At 45.5% G+C, this 15,084-nt stretch overlaps 1 protein-coding gene across 2 annotated transcripts in view; it reads left to right on the top strand.

The window, feature by feature from the left end:
* The window catches only part of KLHL3 (kelch like family member 3), a 112,986-nt gene extending 100,306 nt beyond the window's left edge, over positions 1 to 12,680 (top strand). Inside the window, exons 13-15 of one of the 2 annotated variants that reach the window (XM_007172193.2) lie at positions 2,232 to 2,372; positions 4,483 to 4,626; positions 9,623 to 12,680. In XM_007172193.2, the coding sequence (XP_007172255.1) occupies positions 2,232 to 2,372; positions 4,483 to 4,626; positions 9,623 to 9,651 (314 nt within the window). In that variant the 3' untranslated portion in view covers positions 9,652 to 12,680. Of the gene's footprint in view, positions 1 to 2,231; positions 2,373 to 4,482; positions 4,627 to 5,829; positions 6,706 to 9,622 lie in introns of those variants that run through there. The other variant, XM_057540268.1, reaches the window with a different exon arrangement.
* The last annotated feature ends 2,404 nt before the right edge of the window (positions 12,681 to 15,084 follow it).

The following is a 15,084-nucleotide window of genomic DNA, read 5'->3' as shown; positions in this document are numbered from 1 at the left end:
TTAAAAATTATGCTATTTTAATATTTTGCAAGAACCATTGTATGCTCACTGGTTAGAAAAGAAAATGCTGTATGATTCCATTTAAGAAACATTTGTGTTTGGAAGGCTATTTTTAGGGAGCTCGTCTCTGCTGATCCCAACAGGTTGGCCCTTCCTGAAGGTGCAGCAAATGCATGGAAGTCAGGAGGGCTGGATCTTGGTTCTGGGTCTGCTCGAATGTCCCTGTGGTCTTGGCCTCTGATTCCTCAGATGTGAAATGAGTGGGTTGCAATAGGTGTTCCCTAGGGCCCAGTTCAGTTCACAGATCCTCCGGTTCTCCTGCCATCATAGGGCTCTTTTAGTAGTTTTGGTTTATGGTACTGGTAGAGTCTTCTTTGTATTTCCTGGAAATCCTGTGTGTGACTTGAGGTGTGCAAGAAAGTGTTCAAAGCCCAAGGAGGCAGGGGCAGCTCAGCAGGAGTGGAGCAGCACACTGAGGTCTGTGGCTGTTTCTAGGAGCGCCTCAAGCAGGAATCATGGAGGGCCAGCTCCGGACAGAGCCACGCGCACAGACCCACCTTACAAAGTTCAGGCTCATCTTGTGGACGGAGCTGCCTTTGGAGGCCTTGCTGCTCTGTCTCTGTCAGGCTGCCCAGGGGTTATTGCTGAGTGGAGATCACTGGGGCTGCTCCTGCCTCTCACGAGGCACAGTGACCTCGATTTAGGGGGTGGTATCTCTCCCGGAGGTGGGTTCTTTCCTCAGGTCACTGTCAGTGCTCTGGCCTCAGGCTCCCAGGGCAGCCTTTCTTTAGTGCTTCACATCCCTAAGATTTGGAGAAACCTCACATCTGGAATTGGGAACCCACATACTCGTCCTCGTAGGTGTTCTTTGGTGGCTAAAGACCCAGAGACCCTGGCAGCAGGGGCCCCTGTGGCTCTAGGTCCAGGAAAGCTCTGTGTGAGCATTGGCAGAGGAGGCTGCAGAAGGGCACTGGTGCCCCTGGATGCCTAGAAGGCTGCTTGCGTCCTCAGCAGGGTGTGGGCAGTGCTAGCAGATGGCTGTGAGGAAAAGAGGCCATTTCTGGGTCCCAGCATGTGCTAGTTCCTCCTGCACATGGAGGTGAGGAAGATGGGGCAGCTTGGGAACACACTGAATTTTATTTAACTCAAGTCCGTAAGGTAGCCACTGTTGATACACCACCACCATCTGCTGTTAGTTTAGGGCAACTGCGAGGAGCCATTTGCACACCTGCATAATTGCTGGTGGGATTTTACACATCTTGTCATTCAAGCAGTAGTTGTTGAGAGCCTACTATGTACCGTCACACACAGGGAAACAGTCATGATAAGACAAACATGGTTCTTGTCCATATGAAGTTTATATTCTGGAAATCTAGTCCTTGGGTCTGAAACCTGGCTGCACGTTCCAATCACCTGAGATAATGTTTCTGATTCCTGACCAATGTCTCTGGGAGTGAGGTTGTGGAATCTGTGTTTTCAAAAATTCCCCAGCTAATTGAGCTGTCCACGCAGTGGAGTAGTCTGTGGTCCACTGGAACTACCGATCTAGTCCAGCTCCCTCACTATACAGTTGGAATACTGAGGCCCCGAAAGGGAAGAACCACCTGCGGGCAGGTTAGAGACACAGGTCCAGAACCCAGGTGTCCCGGCCACCACATCAGCTGCTCTTTTTAGGCACTCCTGCTTTCTGGATTTTATTTCCTTGACTTGTATTAGAGGATGTTAAAAAGTTATGCTAAAACCTGTAAATGATGCAGTCCTGGCCCTCAGCTCAGGCTTACCACCATCGTGAGTGATTCAGTGCCCCTCTGCCATCTAGGGAGGAGAGCACGGGGGCAGAAAGAACAGCTTCTGCTTCAAGACAAGCAGGGAGGCCTCAGCGATAATGATCTCAGTACACCTGCTGTGTAGTTTCCATTTCAACTCTTTTTACTACACGCACACACAAACACACACCTATACATATTATATATATAATATTTATTTTTATGTGTCTGAATAGAAATGAGGTTATATTTGCTTTATATTTGGCAGTTTTCAAGTTGATTTTATGAGGCAGGTAGGTGTCATTATATTTGTTTTATAGACGAGGACCCTGAGTTCCAGGGTGACAAAACAGCACTCCCCATGTCACCCTGCCGGTGACGGCTGTCCAGGACTGGACGCCAGGCCTCCTGGTTTCTGGTCGCTGCAGCCAGCCTGAGGCTGGGACTCTGTGCTCTGCCTTTCAGGGGTTGGGGTCCTCAGTGGGCAGCTGTACGCCACAGGTGGACACGATGGGCCCTTGGTGAGGAAGAGTGTCGAGGTTTACGATCCTGGAACAAACACCTGGAAGCAGGTGGCAGACATGAACATGTGCCGGCGCAATGCAGGTAATATGACTGCTCCCTCCTTCTCTCCTTCCGGGGAAGGTTGTGGGTGTTTTCTCCCTGCAAACACTAGCTCTAGAAGAGAGGCAGAGGGGAGAGGCTCCCAGGGCCTGGGGCTGAGCTTGTACCCTGAGTAGGGAGTGTCCATTTGCTGGGCAGGGGAGAGCTTGGAACCCACAAAGCTAGCCACGGGGTGCCTCACAGGACCCCCTCTTAGATGCAGAGGGTTCCTTCCCTCCCAGTGAAGGACGATGACTTTCACTGCACATAGATGGACACAGACCCAGAAGAGCCTCTGGTTGCCATCTGTGCCCCCGGCCCAGTGGCTTTGTTGGCTAGCTAAGCATAGGGCTGTGTGGACAGGGTCAGACAATCACACTTGGTTCTATCTTTTCTTTGCCAGTGTCTGGCTATGAGAACCTCTCACCTCCCACCAGAAACCAATTTCCCTCCTTTCAGGGGTATCCATGAAAGGATTCGTGATCCATTCTCCAATAGGACCACTTTCCTTATTCCCTTCTTTGTATTTTCTGTCTCTCCTTCCCTTCCCTTCCCTTCCCCTTTTCCTTCTTGTAGGAATGATTTTCCTTAGAGTGTTTAGGTTTTTTATGCCTGGAGCCTGACACCCCTATTAAACCATTTCCTTTTAGAACTTTGCCCTATGGGTTGTGTCCTATGTTGGTATATCTTGCTTTATGCCTTCTTACTCTATCATAGTGTTGGCTTAGCCCAATTACCCAGGCTGGAAATACAAGCAGGTGACTTTCAGGCAGACTTATTTCCTTTATACTCAAATTTACCTGCTTGCTAAACCCACTTGCAGCTGACTTGTTGAAAGCATAAACAAGAAAAAGAGGGGAGTTTATTAATTTGCTCATTGTCTAAGCCTGCTGTGATATAACCTGGCATTTGGCCTTGAGCCACATGAGTGAGGAATTATAGAACCTTCAAGCAGCTAATTCAAGAATTAGGTTTAGATGTAAATGCATGTGTATACACACATTCACATATAGATATTTCTATTTTTTATAACAAAAATGGAATCATACTGTAATACTGGTTTATAACCTGCCTTTTTAATCCACTTTACAATCTTCTATGAATATCTTATTATAACACTAAACATATTTACATAATATTATTCTAAATGGCTATAACATAATTTAAATAACCAAGCTACTATTGGACTTTTAGGTCATTTCCATCTTTTCTCTAAGTAATGCTTTGGTTATTATAAATAGTCTTTATAGCTGATTAATGCACACATTTAAAATTATTTCTTTAGAATAAAAGGCCAGAAGTGAAACTTTTGAATCAGAGGGAGTATATGTACTTTTGACACCACCCGGGAAGGTGATGCATTTTATACTCACCAGTATTTCAGAGTATGTTCACCAACACTGATAATTACTACTTTTTGAACATCGTTCATCCCTGAGTCTAATTTTGAAAAAATACACAGTATATTGGACTACAGCCTTTTAAATCTTGATGAGCAGTACTTACATTTTCCTACTCTTGAGTCCCTGCTACATGAGACCTTGCCGCCAAACCAGCTCACTCTGAGATCAGGGTGGGTAGGAAGCCTTTTCCCTGGGAACTGTATGTGGATTCAGACCCCAATTGTGTAAAGGGATCACAGACACAACCATTAGTGCCCCACAGTGTGGATAAAATGGTTTATCAGGGAACAGCTAACAAGCAGAGTAGAAGTAGTGTACGTGAAATCCCCTGAGTTGTCTCCTTCCGCACGTAGCTCAGACTGGGCGTGGGAGGCCTGCATGCACCAGTGGGCAATGCTGCAGTAGAAGGGGGTCTGTACCTACAGTGCTCTGCCTATTTATAGGGTCAAGGGCAGGGAACATCTGTGGGGCTGTGTCGTCGTGAAAGCTCCCTCGTCAGAGACATGACCTTGTTAGGAAGGGGGATCCTCAGATCCCAGTGGCTGTTGTGTGTTCCTCTGTTGAGCAAACTTAAACCCGAGGAGCCAATTGTCTGTTATTCTAGCAGGGAGGGGAGGAAGAGCGCCTCCAGGGCAATCCAGACTTGTCTCTGGTCCATCCCCTTGGTGCTCCTGCTGTCATGCCTTCTCTGGCCTCTGTTTGATTCCCAGGGGTCTGTGCAGTGAATGGGCTCCTGTATGTGGTTGGAGGGGATGATGGATCCTGTAACCTGGCTTCGGTGGAATACTACAATCCTGTCACTGACAAGTGGACACTGCTGCCAAGCAACATGAGCACAGGGCGGAGCTACGCAGGTCAGTGTGCTCCACCCCCATCCTGGGGCGCAGGTGGGGTGGGGCAGGTGGGCGCTAGGTTAGCTTGCTTAACTTGGGGCTGAGTGCCTCCTTCAGGCATGGCAGATGATTGTCACATGTCACCACTCCTTCATTCTGCGCCCACGACAGATACCCATAATTAGCACTCGTTTCCCCAGCGCAGCTGAACGTAGCCGTAGAATTCTTCTTGGCACAGTGTTCCAGGGAGCCACTTCCGACTGATCTGAGTTGTCGTAAGAGGTTTTAGAATTTCATTGCCCTTCCTGATTTGTTTTGTGCTGGGCCCCTAGGTGGAATAAGATACAGTTCTTGCTTTCCAGAAATTAAATTGGAAAGATAAGACCTGCCTGCAAAAATAGGAAATACAAGATGATGTACATGTAAGATCTAAATGAAATGTACTGCACAGGCTTTAGGGCGTGACATGCGAGAACTGGCAGAGTCAGGGAACACTTCCTGGAAGAGGTGGAGCCTGATTAAACTTTGAGGGTGGGTCACAGTCATAGAGGTAGCTGCCCTTTGCCAGGTGCCCACTCCCTGGGCCACAAAGCAGTCTGTTAGGTACAGTGTATACATACACTCTTATCTTTTCAACAACCCTCTGGTTGAATGAGACTCCATTCCATTTTATAGATGGTGAAACGGAGGTTTGGAATGTTTAAGTAATCTGCCCAAGACCATGTGGCTAAAAAAACGTCAAAGTCAGAATTCAAACCCAGGTCTGAGTCCTAAGCCCATGCCTTTTGTGCTACTCTAGCTCAGGGTTGGGGGAAAAAGCATTCTAAGCAAGAGGCTGGAGGGAAGAGGGAGGAATGAGGCGGCTGTAGAGGCTTATTCCTGGTGGGGTGTGTGATGGTTTTGATGAGGTGTGGGGGACAGGATCGGAGTCAGTGGGGCTGAGGTTGAGGGTCTATAGGGAGACAAGCAAACATAGATATCTATGAAGTATTGGTTTGGCCAAAAAGTTTGTTCATCTTTTTCCATAAGATGGCTCTAGTAGCGCTTAGTTGTCTTTAATATCATTTGAAACAATTTTGTTAGATTGTATTGTGACAGCTGTCATATCAGCGTGTATTTTTTAAAAAACTTATCAAAATTGGTGAATTTTTGTGTAGCCATTTTATAATATTGATGGAAGAAAAAAAGCAACAATTTCGACATGGTATGCTTTATTATTTCAAGAAAGGTAAAAACACAACTGAAACCCAAAAAAAGATGGTGCAGTGTATGGAGAAGGTTCTGTGACTCATCGAATGTGTCAAAAGTCGTTTGCGAAGTGTCGTGCTGGAGATTTCTCGCTGGACAATGCTCCATGGCCGGGTAGACCAGTTGAAGTTGATAGCAGTCAAATCGAGACATTAATTGAGAACAAGCAAAGTTATACCACGTGGGAGATAGCTGACATACTCAAAATACCCAAATCAAGCGCTGAAAATCATTTGCACCAGCTTGGTTATGTAAATCGCTTTGATGTTTGGGTTCCACATAAATCAAGTGGAAAAAAAACCCTTCTCGACCGTATTTCCGCATGCGATTCTCTACTTAAACATAACGAAAACATTCCATTTTTAAAACAAATAGTGATGGGCGATGAAAAGCGGATCCTGTACAATAATGTCGAACGGAAGAGATCGTGGGGCAAGTGAAATGACCACCACCAACCACACCAAAGGCTGGTCTTCATCCAAAGAAGGTGATGTTGTGTATATGGTGGGATTGGAAGGGAGTCCTCTATTATGAGCTCCTTCTGGAAAACCAAACAATTAATTCTAACAAGTACTGCTCCCATTTAGACCAACTGAAAGCAGCACTCGATGAAAAGCGTCCGGAATTAGTCAACACAAAATGCATAATCTTCCATCAGGATAACGCAAGACCGCATGTTTCTTTGGTGACCAGGCAAAAACTGTTACAGCTTGGCTGGGAAATTCCGATTCATCCGCTATATTCACCAGACATTGCACCTTCGGATTTCCATTTATTTAGGTCTTTACAAAATTCTCTTAATGGAAAAAAAATTCAATTTCCTGGAAGACTGTAAAAGGCACCTGGAACAGTTCTTTGCTCAAAAGATACAAGGTTTTGGGAAGGTGGAATTATGAAGTTGCCTGAAAAATGTCAGAAGGTAGTGGAACAAAACGGTGAATACGTTGTTCAATAAAGTTCTTGGTAAAAATGAAAAATGTGTCTTTTATTTATACTTAGAAACTGAAGGAACTCTTTGGCCAACCCAAGAACTCAGCTCCTTGTATTTGGTTCTCCAGAAACTGGAAGAATTAGAGCTAACGTTTATTTATTGAGCATGTACAATGTGCCAGCCATCATCCTAAGTATTTTATGACCATTATCATGTATAATCTCCATCATGACTCCAATGGTGTTCTTATTCCGTTTTCCATCTTGTTTGGATTTCAGTGCAAAGGAAGATTATGCCATGCAGGCTCAAAGGGGTTTGTATCGCATTCTGTCTGCCCAAGGCTTCAATTTATGAAATTATTTAAAATTTTTTTTCTCATTTAGGATTTTTCTCAACTAAATAGAAAAGATTTTAGAGGCATTTTGGTCCTAGAGTGGTTCTGTTCTCATGGTTAATTATTAAAAACCAGCACTGTCATTTTCTCACCAAGGCTGAAGTGGGAAGTACAGGGCATTTTCCTGTATGAGGCAGTGAGGCCAGTGAGCGATCCCACCTTGGCTCCACGTGAGGCTTAATGAGAGGGGAAGGTGCAGGTGTGAGTAGTTAGAATTTTGTGTAAGTGCTGAATATTTCATGTCCATTTCTTTAGTGTTTGCCCACCCCGTAAGTAGGTGGGAAGGAGATGAGCAGAGGTGCGATTTGTGTTCAAACCCATTGACTGAGTGAATCTCTTATCTTAGAATCTATGGATATGGCCTAAAATGCAAAGATTTATGGACAAAGTTATTTATTGGAGCAAAAAACTGAGAATTACTTAATGTCTGGCATGAGGGAAATAGCTAACTAAGTTGTGGAATATTTATACAGTGGACGTGTTTTTAATATGAGAAGATGTTTGTGACAGACTGGTTGAGAAAAGGATGATGCAAAATGTACGTACCGTGTGAGCTCAGTCGAGCAGTCCTGGGTCACGGGGGTTAGAGTAGCCCCTGCTTACGGAAATGGATACTGGAGTCACATCTGAATTTGAGTCCCAGCTCTGCCACTAGCCCTGGAACTCTGGGCAGGGTAGTCAGTCTGACTGAACCTCTGTTTTCTCATTTGTAAAATGAGAATAAAATCATATCAAGCCTCTTAGGGCTGTTGTGAGAATGAAACGTGATATTACGTGGAAAGCACTTAGCACGGTGCCTGCCTGGCAGGTAGAAACCACTCAGTCAGTGATTGTGGTTATTATTAGAAGCCAGGAAATATTCCAAAAAAGATAACGGTGATTCTCTTTGTATGTAGGGATTAAAGTTCTTTTTCTTGGTGTTCTTCTGGGTTTTCCGAAATTTCCATAATGAGAATATTTTATTTTTAGAATCAGAAGAGAAAGTTTATATAAAAAAGCAATACAGGAGCCTGCTTTTTAAAGACATGCTCCCTTGAGAAAGAGGAGCCTCAGGTGCAGGCAAGATGTTCTCAAGGTCAGGCAGCACATCTGGGTCTGAGGACTTGGGTTCTCCCCACTTCTCATCTTTTATGTCTGTGGCTTTATCCAGGAATTAACATGAAATGCATGTCTTAGCAGCATGTCACCATTGGGGTGTCCTGGGCTTTCTTTTAGCAATGTTCTCTCAATCTCATCTTCAACCAGAAGATTTGATAGTGGTGGTAATATGTTAAAATAAGGCTCCTAGTTACACCTTAACTATAAATTAGAATTTGGTTCAGCTGCAGGTACCAGAAAAACTGACAGATACTTGCTTAGATAAGGAAGTATCTTTTTTTGTATGTATGTATTTGTCCCAGGCAGAAAGGAGTCCAGGGCTGGCCTGGTGGCTCAGACTGTCATTGAAGAATCAGGTTTCTCCTGTGTTTTCTGTTCTGCCAGCTTTATGAATAGCTGCTGCTGCTGCCCGTTGCACCTTGCGTGAGCTTCTTCCAGGCAGGACGAGGAAGAAAACCAAAGTTGCAGCACTGGCAGACTTGTAGTTACAATCTCATGGGCCAGGATTGGGTCCCATAGCACCTCCAGCTGCAGGGTAGTCTGGGAAGCGGAGCTCATAACTTTCTGGTCTCTATAGCAGAGGAGAGCAAGTAGAAGGGATGTTGGATGAATCAGCCTATAGTATCTGCTGCATAACTGCAGCCCATTACAAGCAAGATTTTAGGCTCATAAGTTAACTGTTGAGTATGGTTCAACCTGACCAAAACAGTAACACATACAGTCATGTCTAGAATGTTTATCCAAGTATAGAATTTAGCATTGGAGGGGTCTTTCAGTTAGATGACATTGAATATATGGGAATGGAGCCTAAAGAGGTACATGGACTTGCCTGAAGCCACAATGCAGCTTGACTGGTGGCAGAGCTAGGATGGGAATTCTTGCTGTTGTTCTTGCTGCCCTGAAGTCAGTCTATTGTTCTTTCTACTTCATTTCAGTGTCTTCTAAAAGGAGACATGTATCACTCATCACTTCTCTTAAAGTGATACAGATTTAGAGCCGTGAGGTTTCCAGTGCGGGTGCTGAGTGTCATTACACTGAGTGCTGGGGTTGGGAAGGGGGGTCACTACGATATGATGTGAGTCAGTGTGATGATGCAGGGTGAGATCACTCACCTGTGGTGTTGAGGGACTGTGCTCTGTGTTTAAACATCTTGTGGAGAATTGGCTGTTAGAGCGGGAAACAGCCAGCTGCTGGCAGCCTGAGTCCACAGGCCCTTCAGCATTTGGGTACAAATCGTGCCCATTTCCCGTGGCTATGGCTTGGGATGTTGTGGATCATGAACTCCTTGTGACTCTGAATAAGTTCGGAGAAGCTAAGATGGTAACTTTCTCCCCCTTTCATCTTAGGTGTTGCTGTGATTCACAAGCCCTTGTGACCCCAACTCCCACTGCCAGGAGGTGGAGGAAGGGAGGGGTGCTGCCTGTGACTCGGCACAGTGGGACCACGCTGGCTGGGTGCCACTCGCTGCCGGAGTCTGCAGAGGAGCGGGGACCGCCCTCCTCCAACTTGGCAGTGTCGTCAGGGTGGGAAGACAGTACCCACCTCCTGCTCCCGCAAGGTGTTTCATCTTCTGCCCTGAGCAGTGGGTTCCTGATAGCTCCGGCTGCACCTTTGAGCGTTCTTTTGTGTGTTTCTACAGGGACATCAGAGAACCTGGAACCTGTGTGTGTGTGTGTGTGTGTGTGTGTGTGTGTGTGTGTGTGCAGAATGTGGTGATTCACTAAATTGGGGGGTGGTGATGGTCTGCTCCATTTCTATACTACTGATCCTTCCGCTATGCTAAAAATCAAATCACAGAAACCTCTCTTATGGATTTGCCCCACGGGGACCTTGAGACTACTAGAGCTGCTGTCTACTGGAAGTGCAGTTGGACATACCGGGAATGTCCAGAAATGACCAGGTGCATGTACCGGCCTAGACTACTGGCATTGTCTGCAGAAGAGTGGGGTGTTCTCGAAGCTGCCCCGTGTCCTCTGTGTGCTAGGACCACAAGTTCTTTAGCCCCTCAGCTGGGTACTCTTCCTTGTGTTCTCCTCCTGGAACTTCTTATCAGAACTGCCCAGTCTCTGGGCTACTGGTCTTTGAGGTCAAGGATTCCAGGTTTGGGAGATTTCGTGTCTCTTCAGCTGGGAAAACTAGCTCTTCAGAGAAGCACTGAGTAACACACTGGAGGAAAAAAATGCATGAAAAACAAAAACACAAGAAAACAAAGTGGTAAGGCTTCAGTCCTTGTCCATAGTGGTCCCAGAGAGGATCCTACTTCTGGGTTTTCCTGGGATAGGACAATCCCTGTTTATACTTATTATGCAGGTTTAATTTTTCAGAGCATCCCGTTTTACTCTCAAAAGTGTTCTGGTTTGGAGGCTAAGTAAAAGGTCACCATATGTCCAAACCCAAAGATAGGTTTGTCCCTGCACTGGATGGGGTCACGTGTGATTTACATGGACATGGATGACTTCAAAGGGGTGTATGCTTGGCACCCTGGGCCTGGCCCTCGGCAGTCGGTCCAGTCTGTCTCACATCCTTGTCTTCCTTTCCTTGTGCTCTCCCCCATTCCTGGCCTGTACCCTCTCGCCAATCCTCAGAGCACCCCCCTCCCACATGGCAGTGGGCCCTGAATGTGTGATCTCTCTCAGGAGTACTTGCATTTTGAGAGAGGAGCTTGATGAAAGCTTTGCTAATTCACGGGTAAAAATGATTAATGACAGAATTTCAGGCATCCGGAGGAGGGAGGAGGGTATTTGAGGGCTCAGGGAGTCATCTGCATTAAAAAAAAAAAAAAAAAAGAACCTTAAAGCTGTACTGTTCCTGAACTAGCAAGTTGCTTATATTGGAATTTCCAGCATAAAGAGGGGAAGTCTTGTGTCTGGAGAAGAGTCTCACAACTTGGGGGCTGGAATTTACCCTTCCTGATGTCAAGGTCCATCTTTAGGGAGCCAAGGGGCTTTATGAACTCTGATGTTGGACTTCTCATACAACTGGGCAACTTCCAAGCAGATTTTGTAGGAGACTGTCATTCTCCCCACTTCACCCTGAAGTTATAAACCCAGGACTTTCCTCAGCGAGTTGGACACTTTGTGTATTTACTGTATATTTATGGTGCGTGAACCACTCAACTCCCCTGAAGGGGAAACATCTTCTGATGTTGAGCAGATGTTACTTCAGTGAGACATTTGGAGAATACCAAGGTACCCAGAATTTTTAGTAACCTTGGGCAGAGGCTGAAATATCCAGCTTTGGTGGACCTGGAAGAACAGCTCCAAAGGGATCAAGACATGCTGTTAGCTGGTTTGTTCTGCTCTTACCTGGCACGGAGGTGACTGTGGTCTCAAAGCTCTGCCTGCCTCTGGATCGGAAGCTGATGGAATGCGCTTTCTGTTCCAAATGTTCTTCCTCCCTCTCCGAGGAAGATTTGGGACTTTGTTTCAGGGTGTGTGTGTGTGTGTGTGTGTGTGTGTGTGTGGGGATGAGGTTGGGGTCTGATGTATGCCATCACACAGCTTCTGATTGCAGACGAAAGGTGAAGTTCCCCCCCAACACCTGGAAGCTGAACTTCCAGGCTTATCATGCTTATGTGGGGGGAGGCTATTGTTTGTGTGTCATCTTCCCAGAAAGGATCCCCTCCCTGAGAGCTAGCCAGCTGTGTTTCCTGCTTTTGGATTTTTGCTATTGACCCCACCTCACGTCTCCCTTCCCAGGAAGCACTGCCCCTGCTGGTAGTGCTGCTGAGGGCATGTTCGTTTTATCCTCATGTGTCCTTTCTCACGGGGACTAGAACACTGGTACGTCATCACCAAATAGTCAATCTGCTCTAGCTGCCCACAGATGCCATCCAAAACCTGCTGTCCCTTTATCACCAGGTACAATTCTCTCTCCACAGTGGGCACAACAGACTTATTTTCAAGTCTGTGCTAGTCATGTGGTAGGTGAACCCCCCTGCATCCCCTCTTCTGGTGGCCACACCTGCTTGTGAATGCAGCTTTGCCAGTGGGATATCTGAAGTCTGATCACAGCGATGAAATGGAATTGCAGCCCAAGGTTAGAAGCAGCTTAGACACCACTTGGATTCTGATTTGGACACCAGAGAAGTCAGACTCTGAATTCCAAAGTTCTTTCTCATAAGTACCCAATGGCATCTCTCCGTCTAATAAGTTGCAGTATTATGCAAATGAAAGTGACCTCATTTTCTGCTATGCAATAAGAACACTTAATTCTATTTCATGACAGACCAGTTGCAATATCCCCTAAGATGCTTTTTGAGCTGTCTTACTTTGATATCTGTTGTATAATGTTTGTATATTCCTGAGCCAGATCCTTTCAAAGATTGCCTTTTTATAAAACTGAAGCTACAGCTTTCAGGCTAAAATTTTAATGTAGATATTTTTATAAAATAATTTTTCACGATATTTGAATTGCTTTTTATTGTCCATGGTAATGAAATGTTATGTTCTATGCATCATTCACTCTCGAACATCGTTCATGCCTGTAGCTATCTTCCCTTTGTTTCTCACCCTCCCCAAACTTCAGTAGCTCCAGGTTGACTTGGAAGCTTCTTTCTTACACCACATTCAAGGGAGATTGCTGAAAAAACACAATCACTGGTGTTTCTTGAATTGTTTAGGGACTCACATTAAGCCTGACTCAGCACTTACACATCTGTGTTGCCTATCTGCTTTTTTTGGAGTCTGTTTTTGGCAGGGTGAGGCAGGAGGGAGTCTGGTTGGCCCATCTCCTGGCATCTCTCACAGGCTGGCACGGAGCCTGGCATGCTGTGGCATGGAGAAGCCCAGGGAAAGGCCTGCCCTTCAGCACATAGTCCCGGGAGTTTTCCTAGGTCGAGCCGACTAGTCTTCATTCTTTTCTGTCTCCTTGTTCTTCGGAGCTTCAGGCTTAAGGCTTTTGCTGCTGGATGATGTCCCTTTTGGAAGCATCTTGTTGATGAACTTTAAAAGAGGGGTCACTCCTCGTGATCCCCACTAAGAATGTGATCAGCATGTGCTTTGCAGATGTTCATACTACACTTACAACTTACTTGTTTCTTGAGCTGTGTCTACACTCCAGGCTCTGTTTTGTGTATTTATCTGCCAATTAGTCTCATTTTAAAAAATCTTTATTTTTATTATTGTTGGGACAGGTGCCATTTGAATTGCCTCCACGCTCCCCATTTGCACCTTGACAGATCAAATTGGGAAGTTGAGCAAATTCATAATCCGGTTAGCTGGAGGTTCTCTGTTTGCCTGGAGAAGCGAGGAGGTTGGAATGTATGTGTGTTTTTTTTTTAAGTGTTTGCACTATTTAGAGTCCTAAGCCCCTCATGTTCAGCTGTGCTGTGTATCTACTGACCAAGCAGGAGAGCCGGCAGCACTTCTGACATTTGGGAGTGCCTGAGGCCTCTTCTGTAGTGGATAATCACAACCTCAGAGCCCCTGTGCAGCCTCCATCGTGGGGCTCAGTGACTTGTAGATACAGCATCTGCCAAGGCAGTAACGCACGGGACAGTGGCGTTTGGAGCAACAAAGTGCCCTAGTGCAGTGTTCTTGCCTTCGGTTATGAGATTTCAAATTATTTTCCCCCCTTTTTAGTGGCAATAAGGACCCTTGTTGGACTTCTTGTTTAATTCGTATGTGATGTGTAAAATACTTTCTTTGAAAGAAAATTCAAGACACTGAATTTGTATGTCTGTGTGGGTGCCATGTCCATGTGGTTGTCCATAGGCAGGCAGACTTGATCCCTGACACCCTGTACACCACACTGCGTAGATCGGGTCCTCGATCTGGTGGTCTCTGCTTGGACGGTAGGGACCACAGAGTTTGTAAAAGAAGACTTGCCACGTGCTCCATCAGTTACAGTGCTAGCTGAAGAAACAGTTCCTCACATGTATTCTTTTAACAGGAATTGTGTTCTAGGTTCCCATACTTTATGTTCCTTTAACTTTAATAAAAGCTGAACTGTGAGAACCTTTCTCAGTATTTCATTTCGATAGTCCAGTCTCTTTACTCTGTCTCAGACATGAAAAGGGCAGACTTACTCCTGCATGTCTTCAGATTCAAAAGATTTTCCCTTCGAGATCTGCTGGACAGAGTCTGGGCTCCTTTGGTCTCTATTATCTGGCACAGTGCCAGACTCACAAAGATCTTCAGTGAGGCCCAGAGAGGCCAGTCTCTCCAGTGGGTGTTCGGTTGCGTGGACAACTGCCTGGTGATCACCGTGAGGTGGGTGAGATGGTCCCAGCACAGGAGGAGGAGGTAGAGATTTGGCTGTTAATAAACATTGATTTTTAAAAGTTTGTTACAATACCTAGAGATTTTTATTGATATTTTGTTATGTTTGAACCATTAAAAATGCAAATATTAATTACATTTATTAAATATATACAACTATTAAATATGTTGACTTATAAAATATCAACACGTATGAAATAATAATAATAGCTAACAATTATTGAGTGTTTACTATGTGCCAGCACTCTTCTAAGTGCTTTGCTTATATCAATACATTTAATCCTTATCATGGTCTTCTGAGTTACTATTATTATCTTTGTTTTACAGATGAAGATGTGAGATGCACAGGGGTTAAGCGACTTGCCTGTGGTAGCAGTGCTGCAGGATATTGGTTGCACTCCAGAGTCTGTGTCCTTAGTCTTCTCACTCCAGCAGTGAGGCGGTGATGACGGGAGCAGGGCGTGCTGAGAAGCACCAAGGAGAGGGAGGCCCTAAGGGTCTCTGGGAAGTGCAAACTTGGCTCAAGAAAAATACTGAAGCCCAAGTTTTCAGGCCAGTTGGACCAACAATGTCCCAATCTTACACTA

Source organism: Balaenoptera acutorostrata, chromosome 2, assembly GCF_949987535.1.
Source record: "Balaenoptera acutorostrata chromosome 2, mBalAcu1.1, whole genome shotgun sequence".
NCBI classification, from domain to species: Eukaryota; Metazoa; Chordata; class Mammalia; order Artiodactyla; family Balaenopteridae; genus Balaenoptera; species Balaenoptera acutorostrata.
This window is presented reverse-complemented; position numbering and strand designations above follow the sequence as displayed.